This window comes from Quercus robur, chromosome 5 (genome assembly GCF_932294415.1).
Source record: "Quercus robur chromosome 5, dhQueRobu3.1, whole genome shotgun sequence".
NCBI lineage: Eukaryota > Viridiplantae > Streptophyta > Magnoliopsida > Fagales > Fagaceae > Quercus > Quercus robur.
The window spans coordinates 61715859-61743010 of NC_065538.1; the positions used below are offsets into that span (position 1 = coordinate 61715859).

General features: G+C 32.3%; 1 protein-coding gene across 1 annotated transcript in view; it reads right to left on the bottom strand.

Annotated features, from left to right (window-relative positions):
* Positions 1-1083: 1083 nt before the first annotated feature.
* The window catches only part of LOC126726576 (uncharacterized), a gene marked incomplete at its 5' end in the record, with an annotated part of 40069 nt that continues 14000 nt past the window's right edge, over positions 1084-27152 (bottom strand). The window contains one exon of the mRNA XM_050431852.1: positions 1084-1956. Coding sequence (XP_050287809.1) covers positions 1231-1956 — 726 coding nt within the window. The remainder of the gene's footprint in view (positions 1957-27152) is intronic.

The window sequence follows — 27152 nt, forward strand, 5'->3', positions numbered from 1 at the left end:
ATTTCTCCATACTTGGAATGCAGCAAAGTTGATATTTTTGGCATATTGGACATTATTTAAGCAAAATAGTAGACATCTTTTAGAAGCAAAGACCAGCTTCACATTTGGCTAACAATTACTTCTAGATTATTCCATATAACTTAAAAGAATTTGTATTTAGGAATAACTATTAATTATGGTTCCAACAAAATAACAAAAAAAAAATGCTGCATTTCTAAACTTATTTGCATAAGCAGCTTGTATATTATGCAATTAATGCAACAAAGACTTGAGGTTTCTAAGAAGTTTTGTCATAAAGGTAGGATAGACCCCAAACACCAACCATAGCCCCAAAATGGTCACATCATCGGCATTGACCAATGTCCCAACACCTAAACATAGATACACACCAACAACAAGATCAAATATTGTTCAAGACACCCAAACATATATCTAAAAAAAAAACCTCAGGCGTATTGCCAGCATCAAAATTGGTAGGTTCAATGAAGAATAGAGTAAGTTGCTTGTAGAATTGAAATCTAATTTTAACAAATGTTACAACACGTTAATTGTTTTGGCCATTTGAGAGGTACAAAACAACAATACTAATGAGCTTAAACTCAAAATAAATAAAAGTTCTCCCGTAAACTACATCGTAATAAAAAATTCAATTTGATAATAAGAACAAAGGCCCAACCCAAAAGGAAAATATATAAATAAAAATAAAAACCTTTATTTGTCTTTTTCATACACAATTAAAGTGTATGTTGAAATTACATGGAGCACATTGATATATCAACTCTACACAAGAACGATTACATATGTTACAATGAGGGTGGTCTTTAGTTTCTTCAATGAAAGTAAGGGGGTGTGGGTGAAAATCAAATGTGTGAGAAACTCCAAATTTGTACTTTGGGTATTTCCCAAGTATACATTTGGGATGGGCAGGATAACTACAATTCACACAATAGTAAAACCAATGTTTTGGGTCTCTTTCTTCTTCACAGATATCACAATAATATTCACCGGAGTCATCTTCAGCAATATAACAGAGAGTAAAGGGGTACTCATGTTGTTTGTACCATGTGACTTGTGGTAGTGTAGCGCATTTTATGTCCAAAGCAAATTCACAAGTGGTACAACGGAATATTGGGTAAGTTTTAGAATCACAACAACTGCAATTATGTTCAGATTCTATGCTTGAGAGAAGAAGTCGATGCTCATGACCAGGGTGGGTAAGGATGTCTGAGATTAAACTACATGAAATATCAAGAAGCATGTCTCACACCGAGAGATGAAGCCATTGCAATAACGTTTACAGGCATGACACCAAAATATCTTATCGCTCCGATAAGGTGACTTTGGGAAGAGGGTGAGTGGATGTTGATGAAGCAAGTGTCGTTTTTTTCTAGGTAATTTAGCACAAGATTCATGTAGAAAGAAACTACAATTTACACAACTATAAAAAGGAGGGAAAATAGCTTGCACGCACCCGTTGCATTTTTCATTAATCAGAACCTCATCATCCGAAAGCTTTAAGTCATGCTCATGACTAAAATGTTTGATTTCTATGGCTATTTCAGTTCTGTCCTCCCTCACTTTGATATTTTTGACTTCGTAAGCTGCTGAATCAACAGATTGATCGAGCTCTTTATCTTCATCCTCCAACTCTTTAAGTTCCTGCAAGTTCATGTACTCCATATATCTGTAGTTCGTAGCACAATCGATGTGAGCAACGAAATCGCATCTGGAGCAAAAGTAAAACCCATAGTTTGTTTTCACTTTTTGAGCACAGATCAGACAAAATCGAGAGTCGGATTGATGGAGTTCAACTTCAAGATAAGAATGGGTGAGGTGGAGGAGGTGCTCGTGACGTTTAACTTTGAGTCTGCGCGGCAAAGAAGCACAAGTATTATGAACCCAGAAACCACATAGGTCACAATGATTAGGTATACCCTTGACTTCTTTGGCACAAAGGTCACAAGTGAACGTAATCCACTTCCAAAAGGGGGTTAATGGGTGGTGGTGGACTTCAGATTCGATGGTGGGCGATAAGGGAGTACATGTGGCGTGAACGTTGAAGTCGCAGCGGTAACAGCGATAAGTGTATTGTCAGCGAGATTCATTGCAGAGCTGGCATTTGGTCTTTTGTTTGTGTTCTTCTTCTTCTTCAGGATAATGTGTCTTTTCATCAAAGAGAATGAGAGGGTGGATTGGGTGCAAGGGATGGTGCAACCCAAGCGGCAATTCCGCACATGATTTATGAAGAATGATGTCCCAGAAGTAGCAAGGACCATAAACTGATTCTAGGCACCCACGACAAGGAGCTCCACCTCTGAAGTCTGGATAGAAGACCAAGGGATGCTTTGAATGGGAAAAATGTAGAAGCTCCTGCTGCTGTTGCGGCTGCTCCATCTTCTTGTTCTATGACATAATCATCAAAATAGTGATGCGTCAGAATTGGTTTCGAATCTATCTAACAACACACCATTTTCTTTAAATTTCGATGTAAAATGACCCATTTCGGAGTTTGGATTTTAATAACAAAAAGATTCGAAGCTTTTGGTTTGGGTTCATACCGTTACTAACAGTCACAGAGCGTATACAGAGGATTTGGGCGTGAAGTGTTCTATTTATGTTAAAAGGCATGGATTGGCCTGGGTGGGTATTTTTGTTGGGTGGGTCTTTTCAATTTTGCAATGTTAAAAGTGGAAGACAATTTTAATAACCTACAAATTATTGACATAGACATAGGATTAGAAATTCTATAAATTTAAATCATTATAATAAAAAACGTGATTTTTTTACTTGACTAGAAAAATATTATTTCTTTGGATAAATAATAAGAATAATGTCTTCTTCTTTTTTGTGTGTCTCTTTCTTTCATTCAATCACTCTCTTTTATTTTTATTTTTTTAATGCTCATTCTACCACTCCCTTAATCTTTATAATATTTTGACAAGATTTTGTAGCTTAGTTCAAAAAAAAAAAAAAAATGTAAACTATCTTTATGTTACAAAATTTAATAGGGATTAGGTTCTTCTAAAAAAGAATAATTTGCTAAATCCATTATTGGAATAATTTTATTTCCTACAATTACCTTCCTTACCAAATATTAGTGTGATCTATTCTTTCTTTCAAATATTATGGTAATTGGGCATCAACTACTCACTAATCTATGAAAAAAATTTAGGTTTTTTTTTTTGGTATTCTTCAACATAATAAACAACTAATTTTATAGATTTAATAGTAAATGACAACTAATTATTTTGAAATTTTAGATGTGATTAACGTATAATAAATATCAAATAAAAACTTAGAATCAAAAAAATAATGATTAATAAAAAATAAATAAAATTAAGAGATATACCTTTCATCATCCAACCAAAAAAAAAAAAACATGATATACCTTTTATTTATCTCATAATTCAACAATAATATATCTCACAAAACTATAGAGTCAATTCAAGTCCAATAAAATATTAACAAGTGAAAATGTTTTTTGAAAAAAAAAAAAATTATTTTCCAAGTGTTTGGTTGCATTCCTAAAAATACTCCAAAAAATATTTGTAAGTGTTTATTTGTATAAATGTTATGAAATACATATTTTCTACTACTTTAACACATTCTCATCTCTTAAGCACATATATAATTAAAAAAAAAAGTAAAATTTTAGATTTAAGAAAAAAAAAAAAAAAAAACCGTAATCGAGGACCAACGGTTAGCAGTAGTGGTTGGCCACCAAACATCGGGAATTTTAGTGGGGGGAGGGGGGGTGGAAGTTCAATTGATGAGTTTGGATGATGTGAAAAATGGTTTACGAAAAATAAAAGCATAAACTAATTTTCGCCATAAAAGCTCTTACCTTATAGACCAACATTTCCAATCACCCCAAACACCTGTAAATGAGGAAAATGTTTTCTAAAATCAAATTCAATCAAACCAAACACAGTCCAAATTTTACAATATTTAATGTTTACATGAAAAATTTTAAGCAAGCAAAGTAAGTTGTAGCTTATAAACAATAAAACACACACACACACACACACATATATATGAACAAATTTTGTAAAAGTATCAATACTTACAGTAAAAATAATACAATTTGGCTTCAAAACACACCTAAAAAAGTTTCCAATTGGCCTCAATTTTGAGTTTGTTGAAGTTAAGTTCATGTGACATTTATCTATAACTACGAAAAGAAAAGGGCATCAAACACAAAGGTGTAGGTGAATCCAAATTTAGATGGATCACATACGAAAAGAAATGGGGAGAAAGAGGGGCGCAATGCATGAGAATTGGTTTCGAATCTAACAACAGCATTTTTTTAAATTGCACTCAATTTCGACGTAAAATGATTGATGTAAAGTTTGGTTGCAACAAATATTAAGGTGATTATAGGATTTTAGTAAGAAAGATTGAAAGCTTTTGGGGTTCATTCCATTACAATGAGAGTATACAGAGGAGGATTTGGGTCTGTGTTTGATGTTACTTGGGTCTAATAAAAGTTAAGTACAAAAATTGGATTTTTAGAATGAAATTAAGAAATTTGGGTTGAATGCGGTGGGGTATTTTCAATTTTAAACTGTAAAAAGTGGTGGGAGGGAATATTAAAAGTGAAAAACTTAACACTATTGACATATATAGGTATATTTTTAATTGATTTCTTAAAATTTAAAATAAAACAAAATGATTTTTTTTATTAATAGCAATGCTCCTAAAAAGTTAAAAAATAAATATTATACAATTATGCACAACAAAAGTTCAAACCATATCTATAACTAATCGTGATTGTTCTTGTGATTAGAAAAAAATATACTTTTTTTTTTTTAACTTTATTCTTCCAATTTTATGTCAATTGTCATCATTCATTAAAAATATTTAACCCAATTTTAAGTTTGCCTTTATATTTGATATAGTTTATTTTTTAGGCAAGATATTACTTAATCCCCTGATCAACCAATACAACTCAAAACAACAAAGCTAATACAACAAAACTTCCAAGAAAATTTTTTGACAGAACTTTAGTTTGAGGATACAAAACTGAAAGTGTAAAATTGTTTAGAGTTTCACATAAACCTTACACAAACATACTTCAATGTTACACGGATTTTACCATCAGAAATACAAGCAGCTAATTTCTTATTTGTAATTATATAGTTCTACTTGAATAAAAGCTACGCCTTTTTTTCCATTAGATATTTCTCTCTTTCGTTTCTTTTTTTGGCTACTTAATCTATCACTCTCTTAATCTTTATGTCCGTTAATATTTTGACAAGAGTTTTGAAATCCAATGATATTATCAAATGTTCTTCATGAAGTAAATCTAGGTTCAAATACTCTCTTACCCACATGATATAAATAGAGAAAAAAAAATTATTAATGTTTGTGATGGAATGTAAATTATCTTATTATAATACTATCAATATGAGACAAAATGAATAATTGATAGGGATTGGATTCAAGTTAGACTTTGGATAACTTTACAAAAATTATATTCCACATTTTTTTTTTTTACAATAATAGTTTGCTTAGCCCACTGGAATAAAATTCATCTTGCTAAGGTGATCTTTTTTTTTTTTTCAAATATAAAGGTAATTAGGCATTTAAAACTTACTAATCTATGAAGAGTTCTTATTGGTTTTTTTTTTTTTTTTTTTTTCAAGCGTGTATTCTAATATAATAAACGAATAATCTTATAGATTTAACAGTAAATGACAACCGATTATTTTGAAATATTATATGTGATTAACTTATAATAGACATTACATAAAACTTGGATTCAAGAAAATAGTTATTTAAGTGATATACATTTTATCAAAGATACATTTAATGTAACATAAACTAAACCATTTAGTGTCAATTTCAAGTGCAATGAAATTTTACCATATTTAACATCTATATGACCAATTTTATGCAAGCAAAGCACTCTATTGTTTATGAATAACAATAGAAAAACACATGTATATGAACAACTTTGCAGAAAAATAATCAATACTTACAAAGATAAGAATAATATTTTGGCTTCAAGACACCCTAAGAAAGACTCCAAGTTAGCCTCAATTTTAGTTTTGTGAAAGCCAAGTTCATGTAGAAATCATCTATAACTTCTACTATATATAGAAAATTATTATGCCATTGTGTCAAAAAAGAGAAGTAGGCAAAGCAAGGCATTTATGCTTACTTGCCAACTTAGACTTGTATAATTCATGTGGAACAAGAGAAAAAAATAGACAAGGTATTTATGCTTGCTTGCCAACTTAGACTTATCTATTCTCTTTAATTTAATTTTTTTTATTCCAAGTCCAAAATTCATACTGACATTTACGTTTTCTTTCTTTTTGCTTGCTTGTCTATACTAACACTTTTCACTAAGTGGCCACTATTACTTTATTGCAGCCACTAAGAGCTATTCAGTCACCACCACTATAGCTAAATTTAACTTGATCTTCCACCTAAAGAGAAAAACTATTTGCAAGTGGAAAAAATGTCAAAATTGTAGGTGGTTTACTAGTAATTTAATGAATCAACACACAAAAATACAACCAAAACTGCTTAATCGTAGAAGAAAGGCACATACATACACATACATATGGACTTTTTATTTCAAAGGCACATACATACACATCCACATGGACTTTTTATTTCAAAATGGCATATTGTTAATCCTATCACTTCCAGCATAGATTACGCATCATTAATTTGCGTACAAAAATCAGTGTATTTGTGTTTCTTGTTCCACTTACACCTCCTAATTACTAAAAGATGAGCTTTCACTATTGCATGGACCATTATTTTGACAGTGACACAACTTCCCTCTTCAAGTCTCATGTCAGCATATTTTGATAGAAAATCCTACAGAAATAGCCATAAATCAGAAGAACATGTGTGTGAGAGAGAGAATACAAAACTTCCTGTCCATAAGTAAATACAACACTAAGACATGCATTAAATGATCTGACGATCAAAATTTGGAATGAAATGAGTGTCTGGCTCTTATGTGTTTGAAAGAAAGTGAATTGACATTCTACTGGATCAATACAGATACCATTTTTAATTAGAAAAGAAAAACTAAGGACAATGAAGAAGGATAAAACAGCAAACACTGAAGCCATTATACGTGTTCTACCAAAAACATGCTGGTGACAGATTGCAACCCAATAATATGAAGAAACTATGACAAAACTGTCACACAGTGGAAATTACTTTGTAGGAGAAACCAATCTCAAACCTAAATTTCCCACAGGCAGGTAAACAAATAATGAAGAATACCTGATAAGTTGCTGTGTCAGGGTTCTCAGTCTTTTGTTTTTCAATCAATACTTGTGCAGTTTCACCCGTCAACTTCCATTTTACAATCTGCAAGAGATACCAGAGAGAGCAGAACACCAAAGGACTAGTTTGTTCAGAAGAAAGACCATTCTCTATGTGATAAGCACCAGATTTCAGATCCTAGTATTAGTTTGAACAGATTTATCCTTTCTAGTTAGCTATGCACAATGCTGAAAAGCTCAAAACAAAGAAGCAGTGCATACCCATTGTATAGAATTTGGCAAGGAAGAGCGGATATAAATGTGAACTTCTTTTGAGAAAAAAATAATTCCAAAACTATAAAACCAAAAAGTGCTTCTAGGAGGAAATAATTCTTACAATGTGCTAGCTTTTGTTATTTTTTCTAGGAATGCAATGGCTAATTCAACTTATAACTGCAAAGACCAATTGAGAAAGCATGGAAAACTCAACCTGGTTAGAATACCTTTCACCTTACATGTTTGAAAAAGGACCAGCTTCCATAGCAAATAAATCATCAGACATAGTGTTGCTTCAACTTATTTACTTTGCAGAGTTCTTCAACTTCATGTAAGATCAATTTAAGGCACTATCAGGAAGCCCAATGATCAACGACCATGCATTGGTCTAGAAATACCTCAGGTAAATTATCTAGAGGCCTGCTGTAAGTACTGAAAAGCACTTTCTTTCTCTTGAATCAATAACCACACAACCTGGATCATTCAAACAAAGTAAGCCCACATTTTTCACTTTGTATTAAATATATGAACATTTCAAGCTGCTACCATGCATAAGGAACAACCTTTCGAATGTACTCTGCTTATGATATGCAGCAAAGCAACTCTGACACTAATTTAGAGTAGTAACCAATTCATAAAATTAATATAGCATGTCAACATAAAAGGGAAATTGCAGCATCTTTAAAGCTACCATACAACTTACTGCAGACCTGATGCTCAAAATGAAAGTAAAACTTAGCTTAGCCTATGGGTCGTCTACAAGCCTTCACCAGAAAAGGAAGGTGATAACAAACAAAAAAGATGCAAGACAACCATGCAAAATCAAGGAAGCTATTTTACACATAAAAGAGCATGCTTATAAGATTGTGGAAGCAAAGAATTGCAAGATCATTAAATGATGGAATGCTTCTTCTATCAACAAAGAGATGATCAAGGTACATAAAAAATCCTGAAAAACACTTTGTCATCGCCTTGTAATTTCCCCACATTTGCAGAAGTTCTATAAGTGAATAGGTGTCGCATTTGTCATTTAGAGATGGCAGCACCTAATACACTTGAAAGCAGGGAAATCAACAGAGGATAACAGAGCAATACAAGTTGTCGGGGGTTATATGCCATAAAACATTAGGGTAACCAAGGTGTCCAGATATTGCCTAGTTGAAAAAACCTTAGTCAAGTGAATTGGGAGGCTGATCTATATGTAGCAAGCTAGCCCTAGACATGAGGTAGAAATGCTCCATCTGTTTGGCCAGTCCTTAATTTTCACCAAGATACTGTTTCATTAGAAAAGGGAGCTCATGACACAGACTAATAGGGCTAATGTGCTATCAAGTTTAGCTTACATTATGGATCCATCCAAGATAACATAAAAGACAGTGAATATAAATATTCTTTAGAACATCAACAACCTTATTATTTGTAATGCTAACATACAAACGAAAATATTGGTTTTTTCTTTTGTTGTTGTTTTGGTTTGCTTTTTTTTTTTTTTTTTTTTTTTTTTTTTATGGTGTGGAGGGGGAAGTGTTCAGTAGCCAAAGTTCTACCATCCAATTATGCATTCTGCATAATTGATCTCATATGAAAATTACACTAAACTACTGAAGAAGTTGTCTAAACGTTTAGAATCGCACCACTGAAGCAATGCTCTATTCCAAAGCCGTTTTGTATCTTTCATAAAGCTGCCTTGAATACTCATAAGGTTGTCTCTGAGAACATATGGTGTAAACACAGCTATCAACCAAGTGAAGGATATTCAATACATGTAAGGATATTTCAAAGAACTCTTCATGGAGAAGAATGATAATGTGACAAAAACCAATCAGAGCTCAACGAATATATAATTTCTTAACATATTCCTGGAAAGAGCTAAACAGAAACCTTTCTGTTTTCTTTCAGGAAAAAAATCTAAATGTTCATTATAGCAACTAACAGTAATTCTTTACTTCAATCATCCCACAGAAGTAATAACCTAACATGCACATATGTACATAACAAACAGACAAGAAACCAAGAGACTGCATCATAATTTAAGTAAAGATTACTTAAAGAACTTCATTAATGTAAGAAATTAACATGTACGAACGGCAATAATAAATTACAAAGAAAACCAAAAGAATTAATTAAAATTTTCACAAAAAAGATAAGATTATAACATTTACATAAAAAATTACCAACAAACCATGACAACTCATTTTAGCTTTCATAAAGGATACTCCAACAACCACATTATATGACAAATTAACATGCATCTTACAACAAACTACTTCACACAACAAACCAAGAGAACCGATTATAATTTCAAAAAGGATACTAGAAAAACTACATGAATATAAAAAATATGCACGTACTCTACTAAAAATTACTTAGCAAAACAAACCAAGACTACCCAATATAATTTTCTAAAAGTCTACTCAAAAAACTACATGAACATAACAAATTAACTTGTACTTTACAACAAATCACTTTTAAAAGTAGACCAAGAGAACCCATTGTAATTTCAAAATGTATACTAAGAAAACTACATGACCATAACAAATTAAGAGTATACATTACATAAAATCACTCAACAAAATAAATCAAGAGAAACCCATTATAATTTTCAAAAAGAGTACTTGAAAAACTACATGAACATAATAAATTAACTTGTACTTTACAACAATTTACTTAACAAATCAACACAAGAGAACCCATTATAATTTTGAAAAGTATACTAAGAAAACTACACGACCATAACAAATTAAGCACATACATTACCAGAAAATCACTCAACAGAACAAATAAAGAGAAACCATTATAATTTTCAAAAAGGATACTTGAAAAACTACATGAACATAGAAAATTAACTTGTACTTTAGAACAATTTAATTAACAAAGCAACACAAGAGAACCCATTATAATTTTACTCGAAAAACAAAGTGAAAATAACAAAATAAAGCGTAAATTACAACAAATTACTCAACCAAAGAAGCCAAGAGAACCCAATAAAATCTAAGAATAGACTGAGCTTTTTCTTATGGTTGGTGTTTCTTTCACACAAAACAAAGCAAAAAGGGGTATAAAAGTATTCATTCGCCCTTGGAACAAATATTTTTGGCTTGAGTAAATCTATTTCACAAAAGACAATACGGAAATGTTAAGAGATATTACAAATGGATGTGAAAATGAATATCATTGGTAGATTTCAACAACATAACAAATAAATGTTTGAATTACAATTTTATAATTGGTGACCCTTTTTTTTTTTAATCAGTGACCCTCAAGCGGTAAAGGTTATGTAAAAAATTTTGTATTAACCTTAACATCACTCAAAGACTATAATATACCATGGCCATATTTTTCTTGCCTTAGGTATGTTTGATTGAGATGATTTTGGGGAGGATGAAAAAAAAAAAAAAAAAAGGAAGTGGAAAATAGGAGAGAAAATGGGTGGGAGGGGTGTTTGTTTGGGAGGGGGAGGGGGAGGGGGAGAGACATGTTCCTCAAATAAATAAATAAAATTAGTGACTTGAATGGGTAAGAATTAGACTACCAGAAATGGATAAAGCATATGGTTGATTTGGTATATTTGTTATGAGAGATACTTTCTCATTGACCATAACATATTAATGCAATGATAGAAAATTCAACCAAAACTATCCAAAAATAAAAATAATAGGTCTTGTGACAGTCCTGTATTTATTGCCAAATCATTAGGTGAATGCAACAATTATTACTCATCCCTAAAATTGAGCAGCAATCTTTCAACAATTATTACATGTCCCTAAAGTGAGCAATCTTTCAAGCAAGGGGGATTCCAAACCAATTTATCGTTGCAATTTCATTTATAAGTGCATCACCAAGAACTTGACTAACAGACTTAATGCTTGCTTGAATGATATTATCAGTCCCAACCAAACTGCCTTTGTACTTGGCAGGAATATAGCAGAAACTGTCTCATAAAATTTTAAAAACTACCATAGAGAAAAAGGCCAAAGCAGGTGTACCATCAAGGTGGACACTAGGAAAGCATATGATTCAGTGGAAATGGTGGTCTATCAGTGACTTATTGTTGTGGGTGTTCCCTCAAGATATGTTAATTGGGTGAGGGATTGTATTACCACCCCTATGTATTCTGTGGCTGTAAATGGGGGACCAGCTGGTTATTTAACTTATTTCCGAGGAGACAAAGGGATCCATTGTCCTCTTTTTTTTTTTTTTTTGCTAGCAATGGAGTTCCTAACTCAGATGCTAAAAAAAAGGATTCTTGGTTGCAAGCACTTCAAATTCCATCCTAGATGTGAGAATATGCAACATATTAATCTTTATCCTACTAGAATGATTTTAACAAGAGCTGATCTACTCCCTGTCCAGTTAGTGAAAAGTGTTTGGAAAATTTTATAGTGATTTCTGGCTTGTAGATTAATAATCTAAAAGTCAAGTATTTTGTGCAGGTGTATATGGGTCTAAAGAACTAGATTTTGGATGAGCTTTTACTTTAAGGAAGGCAGTTTCCCAGTTATATATCCGGGTATGCATCTAGTCCCTGGTAAGCTGAGCTATCATGATGCAAGCCCCTAATTGAGAAAAAAAAAAAAAAAAAAATACAAGGAGAATAAATTCTTGGACATTTTAATACTTATCCTATGCAGGCAGATTGAAGTTATTCCAATCAGTCTCGAATTGTGTCTTTGGGAGGTGAGTTAGCAGATGTTGCTTTATTATAGGTAATTTAACACAAGATTTATGAAGAAAGAAGCAAAGTTTCACACAACTAAAAAATGGAGGCGGAATGACTTGCATGCAACTGTCACATTTTTTGTTATTCTAAACAAAATAATGTTTACTGGAGTACAATCTTAAGTGCAGCCAAAGCTGTGAGAAAGAAGACAGCCATTTCATGAAACACCAGTAAAGCAAGATGCATTCCCTCCACCACATTGGAATAATCAGTTGATCCAAACCACAATACAAACCTTTATAGTAATTGGGTTTTTGATCTTCTAAGAAAAAGATCTCAATATTTATGACAACAATATGTTCAGATTAAATTTTGTAACGACTGCTCTGTGCCTAAGTTATAACAATGGTGTTAAAAGTTGAACTTGTACTGACTGTTTATAAGCAAGAAAATGAACCAAAAAAAAAAAAAAAAAAGTGTAGAGATAAAACTCCAAAAAGTGAAAAACTTCCAAAACTTCAAAATAAATAAATAAAATAAAATATGATTAGCTAAAGAATGAAAGAGTGTAAGAATGAAGGCACCTAAGAATAAGATGTTGAAAGCATTGCTTCTCTAAATTTCCACCCAATATTTTAAAATATTGCTAATGAAACCCACTGGAGAATAAAAATCCATCTGCATATTCACATTCAAGAAAGAAGGAAGAGAGGCTAACACAAAAAGAGGGAAATTTGATTCAAATATGACCATCAGGAAATTACAATAATGCAGCAGAATGAAATTCAAAAATTGTACTAATGCATTACTCAAAGACCATACCCTAAAGCTTGTTATCTTTGATACAAGTAAATGTATGTTTATAGTATAATCAAATACTATAGTTTGTGCATGAAATGAATGCCAACTGGTTCCTTAACCTCATTCCATCTCTCAAAGACTATAAATAATGGTGCAAAAATAAATTAAGGGATCAAATTCAGATCAACCAACACTCAGACCAAAACTTAGAATTGTCATGTCTAATGATAAGTCTGCATCTACTAATGTCCAGAGTAGTGACCTACAAGATGACATGGCACTAGAATCCATTACGTGAAGAAGTTCAAATTAAATACAAGTAATTGGAAAGAAAACAAAAGGGAGGAACAAAGGATCCCAACATAAATAAGTGTAGCAACTTATAGCATGTGTGCTTGACCATGACATAGACTAAATACCAAGTTATTACAAAATGAGCTCACACGAGTGATACAGGAAAAATGAGAGCATATTTGAATTTAACAGAAATGTGATCTCTATTTTAATACAAAGTGTGCAAATAGCATTCTTGTCCTAACGTTAGCTAAATGCATAAAGTTTCAAGTATTATATTATATGTGTCAAAAAACTATAGAATCGCTTTCGAAAATGCTTAATAATAAGAAATATATATATATATACCTACTTCATTTAATTCGAAAATTGTAAGTAAAACTAAGCTAATCAATACTACCAAGCTCAAGAACTTCATCCTTGATATTTAACAAACCATTTATCATAAAAGGAATGTACCTTTAAATCTAATCAAGCTCACTACTTTCAGTTTCAAAATGATTCTCCACGCCTTCTCTGTTACTCTTGACAAACTTGAGTTGAGCCTCTTATCTTGAGCTCTTTATTATTTACAACTTCAAGACGAGTCTCTGGTTTTAGGCTGTCATCATTATCTACAAAGCCCTTGGTTTCTACTGGAACACAAGAAACATTCCATTCAGTTTATTCTTGCAGGTCCTGCCCATGAAAAGATTGACTTCAACATTGTGGGTATACCACAAGACAATGACCAGTCTAGCTGTAAAATCCTACAAACAATACAATCTTTGGAAGCGTGTAGACAAATGATGAACAATGAAGATGATTGGAACTCGTCTATTTATACGAGGGATGTTTCTAATTGTTTATTATTTCTAAGCAGAAAATCACTCAACAAAACAAATCAAGAGAAACCCATTACAATTTTCAAAAAGGGTACTTGAAAAACTACATGAACATAACAAATCAACTTGAAATTTACAACAATTTACTTAACAAAGCAACACAAGAGAACCCATTATAATTTTACTCGAAAAACCACTTGAACATAACAAAATAAACGCATAAATTACAACAAATTACTCAACAAACAAAAGAAGCCAAGAGAACCCAATAAAATCTAAGAAGGGATACTTATAATACTTCATGTAATCTTCACCAGAGAACAAATCGGAAACTGGAAGCTTTTTCTGATGGGTGATGCTCATCAAATTATGAAATCAGTTGAGGATGAGGACGAGGAAGCTTGTCCCATAGCTAGTATAGACCCAGATGCTCTCTGGTATTAGAAGGCTGCCGCAGCAATTTGAGAGTGTTGAAACCTATTTCACACGGCGCGTGAACAACCGAGTTGCTCACTCTGTCTGTGACTCAGTATGATCGGAATATCGACAGTACGCAATGAACCTGGATAATAGACTCAGCTTATTCTGATGGGTGGCGTTTCTTTCACACAAAACAAAGCAAAAGCAAAATGGGGTATAAAAGTAAAAGTCTTCCTTCGCCTTTAACTTTAACTTTACTTTACTTTTACTTTATTTTAGTTTGAGCAACGTTATTTGATTGTTTTTTATGTACATTTTGGTGAAAAAATGTGTTATATTATTTAAAATGTGTAATTTTGTGTTTGACTAGACCGTCAAATAGGTCCCAAATTTTTCATAATTTCTTGTCATAACTTTCGCGTAGTTGAGTTTAATTGGTGATGAAAAAATAGTAGATCTATATGTAAGTGTTGGTTAACCACTTACAATCTGTCACGTTATAGTTGTGAAAAAAATTGGAAAATAATTTAGAGAAGTGGTTAGTTGTTATTCATAGTTGTCTACAATATTTTCACAAAAATCATAGATTGTTAGTTGTTATTTATTCAAATTTGAATCTAACACTAAGATTACTTTTTTGCCCCAATAATAACAACTAGTAACAACCTGCCATTTAGAATTTGTTGTAAAAATATTGTGAAAATATTATGGACATTATTTTTTAATAATTTATAGATCTAGAACTACTAAAAAGAATGTTATGAGAGTGTTACATATGTTATGTATTTCATCAAGTTACCAACCTACCTAACAATGAATATTAATAGTTTTTAACAACATCGGGCCTCCTAGCCTAAGTGGTATCCGGTTATCCTAGTGACTGTCAACTCAGGGGTTCTAGTTCCTGCATAAACAATTACCCAGCAAATATATATTTATATATATATATATATATATATATATATTAATAGATTTTAACAACATAATAAATAAATGTTTAAGTTACATTTTTGTGTTTGATGACTTTTTTTTATTTTTACAAAGTGGTGACCCATTGGCTGTAGTTATGTAAAAAAAAAAAAAAAAAAATTTGTAGTAACCATGACATTTCTCAAAAACTGTAATATACCGTGGCTATCTTTCTTGACTTAATAAAATTTGAGTAAATTGTATTAACAACTAAATTTTGGTGACATGTTCCACACACCAAAAAATATATATATTGATGTGAATGGGTAAGAACTAGGATTGGATAAAGTACATGGCTGATTTGGTATATTTGTAATAAGAGATACATTGTCATTGACCATAAAATATTACATGCAACAATAGAAGATCAAAATTTTTTTTTTTTTTTTTTTGAGAATCAATAATAGAAGATCAACTGAAACTATTTGAAAATAAAAATGATAGGATTTACAACAGTCGTGTATTAGTTGCCAATGAAAATCAAACCTAATTTTATACCAATGCATTAAGTAGTAATTTGTAACATGGCTGAAATTTTATCCAATGACTCTACCCTTGATGACAAATGTTTCCTTTTAAACACAATAGAGAGTATAGAATGTCTGAATGTTAATTCATCTATATAGAGGTAAGCTAAGGAGGTGAGAGGTACTCATAAATTACTCTTGAGTTGTTTTCCAGCATCAATCATTGTTGGCCTATCTTCTGCTATATCAGAAATGCAACTTGAGGCAGCCTCCGCAAAAGGCAAAAATTGTTTATGATCATTTCCTTCTTCTAATATTGCCTTATCTATAACTTTAATTACCTGATTTTTTCCAACACATGAAGGCACCCAATCTACTAGATAATAGGCCTCATTATCATATTCACCATCTAAAAATAAACGTCATCCTGCCAAAAGTGTAAGTCGAAGCACACCAAAACCACACATCAGTTTTCTCATTTACATAGCATTTACAAAAATATTCAGGTGCCACATAACCCCTTGTTCCACATATATCAGTTTCTACATGCAATTGACCTTTAGGAACACATATTCGAGAGAGAAAAATCAATTGGTTTAGCAACATTGTTTTCGCCCAATACATGGTGCGAGGCCTAATATTTCTATGGATAATAGGACTTGAAAATGAAGTATGGAGGTATGCAACTGCATAGCTATGCCCATTGCAATTCTTAATCTGCATTTCCATGGTAATGGCTTAGAGTGGACTCTCTCAATTGGTGGGATACAAATAAAATTGTAGAGATTTCTGGCCCCTACAAATTCATACACTATAATTGAATTTTCAGTCTCCAAGCAACATCTTAAGAGTTTCAGAACATTTTGGTGGACACTCATTTGTGATCCCAAAACAATATCTTTAATAATTTCTTTTAAACCCCAAATTTCATGTCTATGCTTTTTAACTGAGACTAAGCAGTCTTCTAAAGAACCCTTGTAAAAGTCAAAATCATTAGCCAACTGAAAGCGTTGATGTTGGTCATAATTGCTTGTTCTTTTGAGCTCTTCGGCAGAGAAGATATGGATAGGATTGCCTTTTCCATTGCAAAAGGCAATTGACCCCTCTAATAACATTCTTCCATTCCTCATAAATGGTGTCTCCTCTTTGGCTTTCCTCTTCATTTTCAAAATGACTTCATCTTCTCCACCAATCCCTTAGATCACAAATAGGAATATTAATATACACGTATAATATGTTAGTGCATGAAATACTATAGCTTTAGATTAAGATATTTAGAGGTCACTAATCAATTTTGCCTAGAGATCATAGGTGCTCAATTTAGCTGTTTAGTCTATTGATTGTTGGGATCTAATTCCCTAATTTCTTGTATTACAATTTGTACATGTAAATGAATGAGGAATTCCATTTGGTTCAGCCATTACAAAATACCTACTAGACTAGGACCATTCTTACTCTTTATCCATAATTCATAACTCATGATTTGCATATTATTTGAGCAATTCTAGACATCACGAGATAGTTTGGCAACTAATGGCTTTAAGTGATAGTCTAGAAGTAATTGTATCACTTGTGATATTTATGTATGTGGTTTGAATCTCATCTCTCCCTTCCCCCATTATCTACCTATTAAAATAAAAAAAGTTTGGACTAATTTATAAATGTTTTCTAACAACAAAATCTTAATCCCAAAACAACAAATATTTAATAATACCTTAAAATATTTTCCATGGACACCTTATCCTTGTCCATTGAATTTCTTAATCATTAATTAAGCATTATAAAAGAGCTTAGTTTCATGATCTAAAGATTCTAAACTAAAAAAGCTAAAATATTTCAAGATCCAATAAATATTTGCATAAGGAGTTAAGTGAATCAGCCTAGAGTTATATTTTTTTATTTTTTTCGAAATACTAAGTAATTGGAAAGAAAACAAAAGGAAGGAAGAAGGGGTCCCAACATAAATAAGTGTAGCATCTTATAGCATGTGTACTCGGTTATGACATAGACTAAATACCAAGTTATTACAAAATGAGCTTACATGAGAAACAAAGGAAAAATGAGAGCATGTTTGAATTTCATGGAATGTGATCTTTGTTTTAATGTGAGATGAAGGCTGAAAGGTCAGATGTGAAAACAGGAGTACAACAAAGTGTGCAAATAGCATTTTTTTCCTAACATTAGCCAATATCACAAAGTTTCAACTATAGTATTGCTTTTGAAAGTGCTTAATAATAACAAATATATATATACCCACTTCATTTATTTTGAAAATTTTAATTAAAACTGGGTTAATCAATACTACTAAGCTCAAGAACTCAATCTTTGATATTTAACAGGCCTCACCACTTTCATTTTCATTTTCAAAATAATTCTCCATTTGCAGGCCTTCCCTGTAACTCTTGACAAACTTCAGTTGAGCCTTCTCTGTAACCAAGGGCTGTCATTATTATTTACAAAGCCCTTGGTTTCTACCGGCATCCAAGAACCATTAAATTCACTTTATTCTCTGCCATTGTGGGTTCTTGCAGGTTCTACCCATGCAAAGCAATGTCCTAGCTATGAAATCTTACAAACAATACAATCTTTGGAAGTGTGTATGCAAATGATGACCAATGAAGCTGCCTTAAACTCATTTGTGCAGAGTGTAGAGATATAGTTTGAATAAGGAATATTACTATTCTTCCAAGGAAATTATGTGGTTTGCCTTTGGTGATTAGGATTGCGGGTAAGTACATGATTAAAAAGCCAATTGCAAGAATGCACTCAGCCAACTACAACTTCCTGTGTCTCACTCGCAGAGCATTGAAAAGGACATATGTGTGCAATTCCTCCATCTTTGAGTTTTCAATCAAAATCCAACCTATCTTCATCACTCTCTTCCACAAAGCTGACCTTAAATTATCCAAGCTATTATAGCATTGAAACTTGAAGGACTCTACCAAGTAGACATACTTGAGACAAAGATAAACCCACCCTCCTTGTAAGTGCCAACATCTTCACCAGAAATATGCAGAACCCATCACTGTTATCCATAAACAGGGTTATAAAATGAATCATTGAGTTAATGCTCTACTATTTCAATTTTAATTAGCTTTGACATCTTCAGAGCTCACTAATCAATCAAAAAGTAGAAAACTAAAAGATTACACTAATATACGCAATTCATCATTTGCAACAACAAAAGAAATGCTGAGTTACATACGTAACAAAATATCAAAGATTATACAGAAATTTCGCCATTATAGAATTGTTCACAACCTTTTCCCCCATTTAGATAAAAGAAATCTGTTGCCTTCACATGCTTGTCGTAAAAACAATATGCAATTCAAATGAATAAATAGTACATACTATTAATTCCCTTGTGAATGTCTAACAGTAAGTAGAATATTTTCACAAAAGACATGACTGTTATAAATCCCACTCTTGCAGACATATAGCCCATATTCTGAAAGTATAGTTGTTCAAAGGATATAAAAGATCGAAACTCTTACAATATTACATAGGTCAAAAGATGAGTGAAGGAGCAATTTCTACCTAGATGGTGACAATATATCTCCAATGCTCCAGTGGGTCCACTGCCAAAAGAACATTATTAGCACATAAGAGAAGTAAAACAAAAAATAATTACTTTATTGATTAAAATATCATAGGTAAACCAACATTTCTTGGTTTGCCTACCTGCTTTTGTGGATTCTTGTCTTCTTTAAGATTGCATAGTTGCCCTCATAGACTATTTTGACGGCCACAACTTTCCCCTCTATGTAAGACGATTTCCTCACACTTGGAATGTGATATTTTTGGCATATCAGGTATTATTTAAGCATAACAGTAGACATCTTTTAGAAGAAAAGTCTAGCTTCACATTTTACTAACAAGTACTTCTAGGAAATTTCATATACCTTCAGTGAATTTGTATTTAGGAATAACTATTAATTATGGTTGCAACAAAATACCAAGCAAATTTACCAAAAAAATGCTGCACTTTTAAACTTATGAGCATAAGCTACTTGTATATCATGCAGATGATACAATTTAACACTTGAGGTTTCTAAGACATTTTGTCAAAAAATGTGAGATAAACCTTAAACACCAACCATTGCTCCAAAATGGTCACATCATTGGCGATTCACCAATATCCCAACACCAAGACATTCATACACACCAACAAACAGTTCAATTGTTGTTCAAGATACCCAAACATACTAAAAGAAATAGAGAAAAAACTCACCTCAAGGTTTTTGGCAGCATCAAGATTGTAGGTAGGTTCAATGAAGAATTTAGTAAGTTGTTTCACTTGTTTGTAGAATTGAAAATATAAATTTAATAAATATAACAACATGTTAATTGTTTTGGTCATTTATGTCCTATCTAAACCATGATGCCCAAAAACAGCATTAAAAAGAACTACTGCACACCACTAACTCCGCTCAAAAGCTATGGTAGCTTTTATGGGATGGTAGGACAAGTTATATTACATATTATAAACTCTCTTTTAAGCAATGTGAGAAAATTTCATGGACTAAGTATAGTATAGAATAAAAAATTAAAACAACATTTGTTTTTTCTATAAACAACAATAGAACAATAATAGTGCACGTGGAAATTACATTGGGCACACTGATAGATCAACTCTTTACAAGAACTATTACATCGAGGGTAGTCTATAATTTCCTCAATCAAAGTAAGGGTGTGTGGGTGACAGTCAAATGTGTTAACACCTCCAAATAGGTGACCATCATATGCATTATTTGAGATTTGGGTTTTTCCCAAAAATACATTTGGGATGTATAGGATAATCACAATTTGCACAATAGTAGAACCAATGCTCTGAGTCGCGTTCTTTTTCACAGATATCACAATAATATTCGTCGGAGTCATCTTCAACAGTATAACAGAGAGTAAAGGGATGCTCATGTTGTTTGTACTTTGTGGTTTGTGATAGCGTAGCACATTTGAAGTCCAAAGCAAATTCACAAGTGGTACAATGAAATATTTGGTAAATTTTAGAATCACAGCAACTGTAATTCTGTTCAGATTTTATTCTAGAGAGAAGTGGATGCTCATGACCATGGTGGGTAAAGATGTCAGAGATCAAATTACACGAAACATCGAGTATAAACTAGCATGCCAAACAAATATAGACGAAGCCATTGCAAACACGCTTCATTGTTTTGGGGAATTTAGCACAAGATTCATATAGAAAGAAGCTACAATTTATACAATTGTATAAGGGAGGGAAAATAGCTTGTACGCATCCATTGCATTTTTCATTATTTAGAACCTCATCACCTGAAAGCTTTAAGTCATGCTCATGACTGAAGTGTTGAACCTCACTTTGATATTTTTGACTTTGTAAGTTGCTGAGTCAATAGATTGATCGAGCTCCGGATTTTCATTCTCCTCCTCTTTAAGTTCCAACAAATTTATGTTTTTCCGGTATCTGTAGTCCGCAGCACAATCAAAGTGGGCAATGAAATCGAACCTGGAGGAATAGTAAAACCCATAGTTTGTGTTCACTTTTTGAACACAAAGTTGACAAATTCCGGAGTGTGATTGATGGAGTTCAACTTCAAGAGAAGAATGGGAAAGGTGGAGGGGGTGCTTGTAACGTAGAACTTTAAGTTTGCGCTGCAAAGAAGCACATCTTCCATGAATCCAAAAAATGCATGGGCCACACAGATTGGGGGCACCCTTGCTTTCTTTGCCACAGAGGTCGCAAGTGAACGTAATCCACTTCAGAAAAGGGGTTAGTAGGTGGTGGCGTACTTCAGATTCCATGGTGGGCAATAAGGAAGCACATCTGGCGTGAAGGTTGAAGTCGTAGCGGGAACACCGATAAGTGTAGAAGCTGCTGCGGCTGCTCCATCTTCTTGTTTTATGATGTGCACAGTCATAGTGACAATCACAGACATCGTCATCAAATTAGTTTGGAGAAGAAGAAAGAAAAGGGCATTTGATCAAACACAAAGGGGGTGCGGGTGGGTGAATCCAAATGTAGATAGATGGATTACTTACGAAGAAGAAATAGAGAGAGGGAAAGAGGCACGCTATGATAGTGATGCCTCTTTCCTTTTACTTACAGATAGAGAGTATACATAGGATTTTGATTTTGATTTTGGGCGTGACTAGTAGTGTAAAAAGCAGCACATCAAGTGATGGTGTTCATTCTTCATGTATTGGACCTGATTGTTTAAAACTTTAAATTTAGAAGGCATGGGTTGGGCTGGGTGGGTATTTTTACTTTTACAATGTAAGAGCATTAGCATTAGGAAATGCTACTCTATTCTATTTTACCATCCCAAAAAGTTATTTAATCAATTATACTATCCTATTTTACAATACTTCTAGCATTTCAAACTTTTATTTTCCTATTCTACTCATTAAAATAATATATCCACACAATAAAATAATATTTCCTCCAATCACCATCATTTATTCTTTCTTTCTCCCAATCACCATCATAATAAAATATTAGTTTTTTTTTTTAATATATAGAATTGTGCTACAGTGCAATTCTATATTTAGAATTACACTGTAGCACTATTGCAAAAAAATTTGCAATACTTAACAATAGCATTTCCTGATGCAATACATTTTGGGGCTAAAAATGCCAAATATCCCTTACATTTGGCATTAGCATTCCCCGATGCTAAAACTCTAAAATGTGGTGGGAGGCGATATTAAAGTGAAAACCTTAATACTATTGACATATTAAAGGAATTTTTTTAATTCATTTCTTAAAATTTTAAATTAAATTAAACGAGATTTTTTATTTAATTAAATGCAATGCACCTCAAAAGTTTAAAGCAAATATTATGCACTACAAAAGTTCAAACCATATCTATGACCAATCACCCGTTCTTGTGATTAGAAAAATATATATTTCTTTATTTTATTTTTCACGTTTTATGTCAATTTTTATCGTTCATTGAAAGTATCTAACTCAATTTTAAGTTTGCCTTTTATTCAATATATTATATGTCACTAGGTTGAAGAACATAGCAACAAGAGTTTGATGCATTAACAAGACAACAAAAAGTACCCACCAACTTTAACCCCCTAAAAAACTTAATATAAAGCTTGATTTATCAAATTATAATGTAAAGAATTAATGGTTAATTCTTTTTTTTTTTTTTTTGGAGAGGCTCAATTCAAAAGTTGAAAAATCAAAAACTAAATTAACATTCACGTTGAAGTCTAGGGGTGACAAATAACCCACATATATTTAACCATTTTGTCAAGATAATTAATTAATTCTTTTTTGTTGGTTTATTTCAATAATTAGATCTTCTCAAAAAATATTTTCAATAATTGAGGAAAAATTATTTGAATTATATGTGTCTTTATTAAAAATATCATAAGTTATCAATTGACCTACAATATTTTTGCCTTTTACATTTAAGGTCCATTTGATTAGACGTTTTAGGAGATTAAAAGAGTGTTCTTAAAACCCAAAATTCTGTTTTGCATCCATAACTCCACATAACTTTTTTACAAAATCTTATTTTAAATTCAAAACACGATTTTCCAGCTTTATACAAATGCATCCTTAATTAAGTTTAGAAGTGTTGCTATTTTCGGTAATTGAATTAATTTAAATGTTACCCTTCTATCAATTTTTTTTTTATACATTTACCCAAGGCCGGCCCTAGGCCTAGGCCACTTAGGCCACCGCCTAGGGCCCCCCACTAGAGGAAGGCCCCAAATTTTGGGGTAAAAATTGATATATTTAAAAAAAAAAAAAAATTGGAGATATAGGAAAGAATTAGTTTTATAATTTTCCTTTACTTTTAAGAAGTCCCAAAGTATTGAGTAATGCTAAAGATAATAGAAATTTAAATACATGGGTCTTACAAATAGAGTAATGTTATAGTTTTACAAACTATTTTACAATATTTTTATAAACTGTTGTTGTGGCCAAATTCTTACTATTTCTCATCTAGGCCCACCGATAACATCACCTTTTTATTTATCTATAATCATTCACCACATCATCAGTTTGTAAAAGTTTTTGTAAAAGAATTTGTATCTCTAGCATTTTCTCTTACAAATATATGTGTCACTAATTGCAAGAAATGATTCAGATAGGAAAATGATAGAAATATTATTAATTTTACTTGAAAATTTTACAAATTGATGTGATAATTAATATGATATGTGGACGTTAATAACCTATTAAATGCATTTTTAAATTATTTTTTGTGATTAATGATACCTCTTTGTAAGCCTCATGTTGTAAAATTTATAATATCCTTTTTTTTTTTAGAGAGTTTCAACCTATGACGTCTGTTCTTGATGATAGTTCTTTATCATCAGACCAAGACACCAATCAGCTTTTGGTGTAGGCGAGAATTGAACCCCAAATCTCTTATACAATCATCAAAGACTTTACCAGTTGAGCTAACTGGAACCCACAAAATTTATAATATCCTTAACATCATTCGTTCAAATACTTGTTTATTATCTTCTTGAAGTGTCACTAATCGCATTCATATTTACATCATTTGAAAGTTTTTTATAGTAAATTTGTTATAACTTTAGCATTTTTCCAAAAGAAAAAAAACATATTACAAAATAAAATGAATAAATTTTTGTTATAAAAAAATTTATGATATTAAATATTAGTTAAATATTATTTACGTGATAACAAAAATGCCTCATTTAAATATATCGTTTTAACCCTCCAAATTTATTAGGCTGCCCCTGCATTTACCTTATAAATGATGAGTAAGATTGGCGTGAAAGCAACCATAATTTTGATTTTGTGTATGTAGACAAATTCTTAACTTTAATTATAACTTCAAAAGTATCCATTGAAGTGCAAAAGTTCTATCATCATTTTTTTTTTTCTTTTTGGATATGAAGACTGAAATGGAAATTACATCTTGAGCTAGAGCTGGAGAATGTTCTAGAAAGAAAAATGATGCCATATATCATCATTATTTTTTATATATAAAAAAAAAATTAAACATTAAGACTGAGCATCCTCCTGTTAAATTAATCTATGTATTCTTGAAAATCATGGTCAGTTGACGTATGAACTACTTTTTCGTACCGCCACCTAAAATAATAAGGGAAATAATAATAAAATCATCGGCACCATGATCATTTTTTTTTTTTTTTTTTGAGGTAATCAGCACCATGATCATTGATCACACATATAAATAATGAAACCATTAAATAAAAAAAGTCAAAAAAGAGAAATCAAAATCCCAAAGACAAAGACAGAGACAAAACCCCTCCCATCTTAATTTATCCCAAAGCAACATCCCAAGAATCCAAAGAATGGAACCTCCATTAATTTGATAAGCTTTATCCCCTTAATTTATAACATTTTTAATTATACTAGTTTGGATGGCACGTGCAAGGCAAGTACTACCCCTAAAGTGAGAAATTTAAGATAGTGAAACAGTGATTTTTGATTCACAAAAATTGACTAAACCAACAAAAGTTTATAGATGTAACAAAATATCATAATATTTTTACAATAATTATATTTTTAGTTATGATGGTTTTTGGTCTTATAGTTTATTATTTTATGTTGACCTATAAGAAACTTATACCTTAGTAGTAGTTGTGAAAAATATTGTGACAACAATAAAATGTCATAACATTTTCACAATATCTTTATTTTCAGTTGTGATCGGTCCCAATATAATTTTTTTTTAATTTTATTTTGACCTATAAAGAGTTTACGCCTCAACAATTATGAAAATATTATTATAGCAACAAAATGTCACATTTTCACAATACCTTTCTTTTAAGTTGTGATGGGTCCTAATATAATATTTTATTATTTTATTTTGATTTATAAGAAATTGATAATTTAACAATTATGAAAATATTGTGACAATAACAAAACCATCATCAACTCTCTATCTTCATCCTTGAGAAAGAAATAATAAAAACTGAAATTCACAACAACAATGCTGATGTTTATTTGCACAAGTATTATAGCTAAAATGTATTTTGCACAATAAATGCATAATTTGATGTGACTAGTAGTAACAAACAGCACATCAGGTGTTGGTGTTCATTCTTTGTATCTTGGACCTGATTGTTTAAAACTTAAAATTTAGAAAGCATGGGTTGGGCCAGGTGGGTATTTTCACTTTTACAATGTAAAATGTGGAGGGAGGCGATATTAAAGTGAAAAACCTTAACACTATTGACATATTAAAGGAATTCTTTTAATTAATTTCTTAAAATTTTAAATTAAATTAAACAAGATTTTTTATTTAATTAAATGCAATGCACCTCAAAAGTTTAAAACAAATATTATGCACTACAAAATTCAAACCATATCTATGGGGCCAGAGAACTTATGACCCGGCTCACGCTCTACTAAGGCCTAGGGCCCGTGCCGGGGAGGGAATTTGCCGAGGACGAATAGGGAAAAGCCGAATAGCCTAGGGGCACAGTCGAGGATGACCCTGTCCTTGGCATTCCAAGTCTTCAGAGGAGAGAACTACATCACGTCGAAGGCGGCCCCCAAAACGCAACGCACCCAGAAGAAGAGGCGAGTAGAATAGGACCCACGTAGGGATACGAAGTGGGGGTGGTTCAAGGTAAATACGTCACCATTGCATTAAATGCACCCACAAACGTCCCAGCCATATTAATGAGAGAAGACGCCTGAACAGGGTGGTTTCGGTTACAGCAACTAACAAAAAGTAGGGGGAGACGGCTGATGGGACAAACATACGAATAGGATCCTGCCTGATAAACAGGTGGAGGGTCAGGATCAACCGAAAAGAGATATAAAAAGGAAGACTTGTACACCAAAAGGGGGGGGGGGGGGGACAACCAGTCCTCCCAGCCATGGTGTCCTAGAAAGAAGGAGAATAACAAGAGCGTAAAACTCCCTAGACTCCTTAGACGAGATTCACTGACCGGAGCCAACCCAAACCACCGTCCGGTGACCAAGGCCTAACCTTTCAAACCCACGCTCTACAAATGATGTTGTATGGGCCCTCTTTACGTACGAACCCAATGTCATCTTGGAGTCGTCATGAATCGAGTCCCTACAATTTGCGCCGTCTGTGGGAAAGGCTTGTGCATTGGCCCAGGCGGTGGAACGAGAAGTCCTCTCATCATTTCCAGCAGACCGTTGTGTCTTAACACAAAGTTCCATTAGGGGCTGCGCGTCGAAACATTAGCAACGCGGACGGTTCTAGTGGCTTTCCATGGCGGATCAACGTCTCAC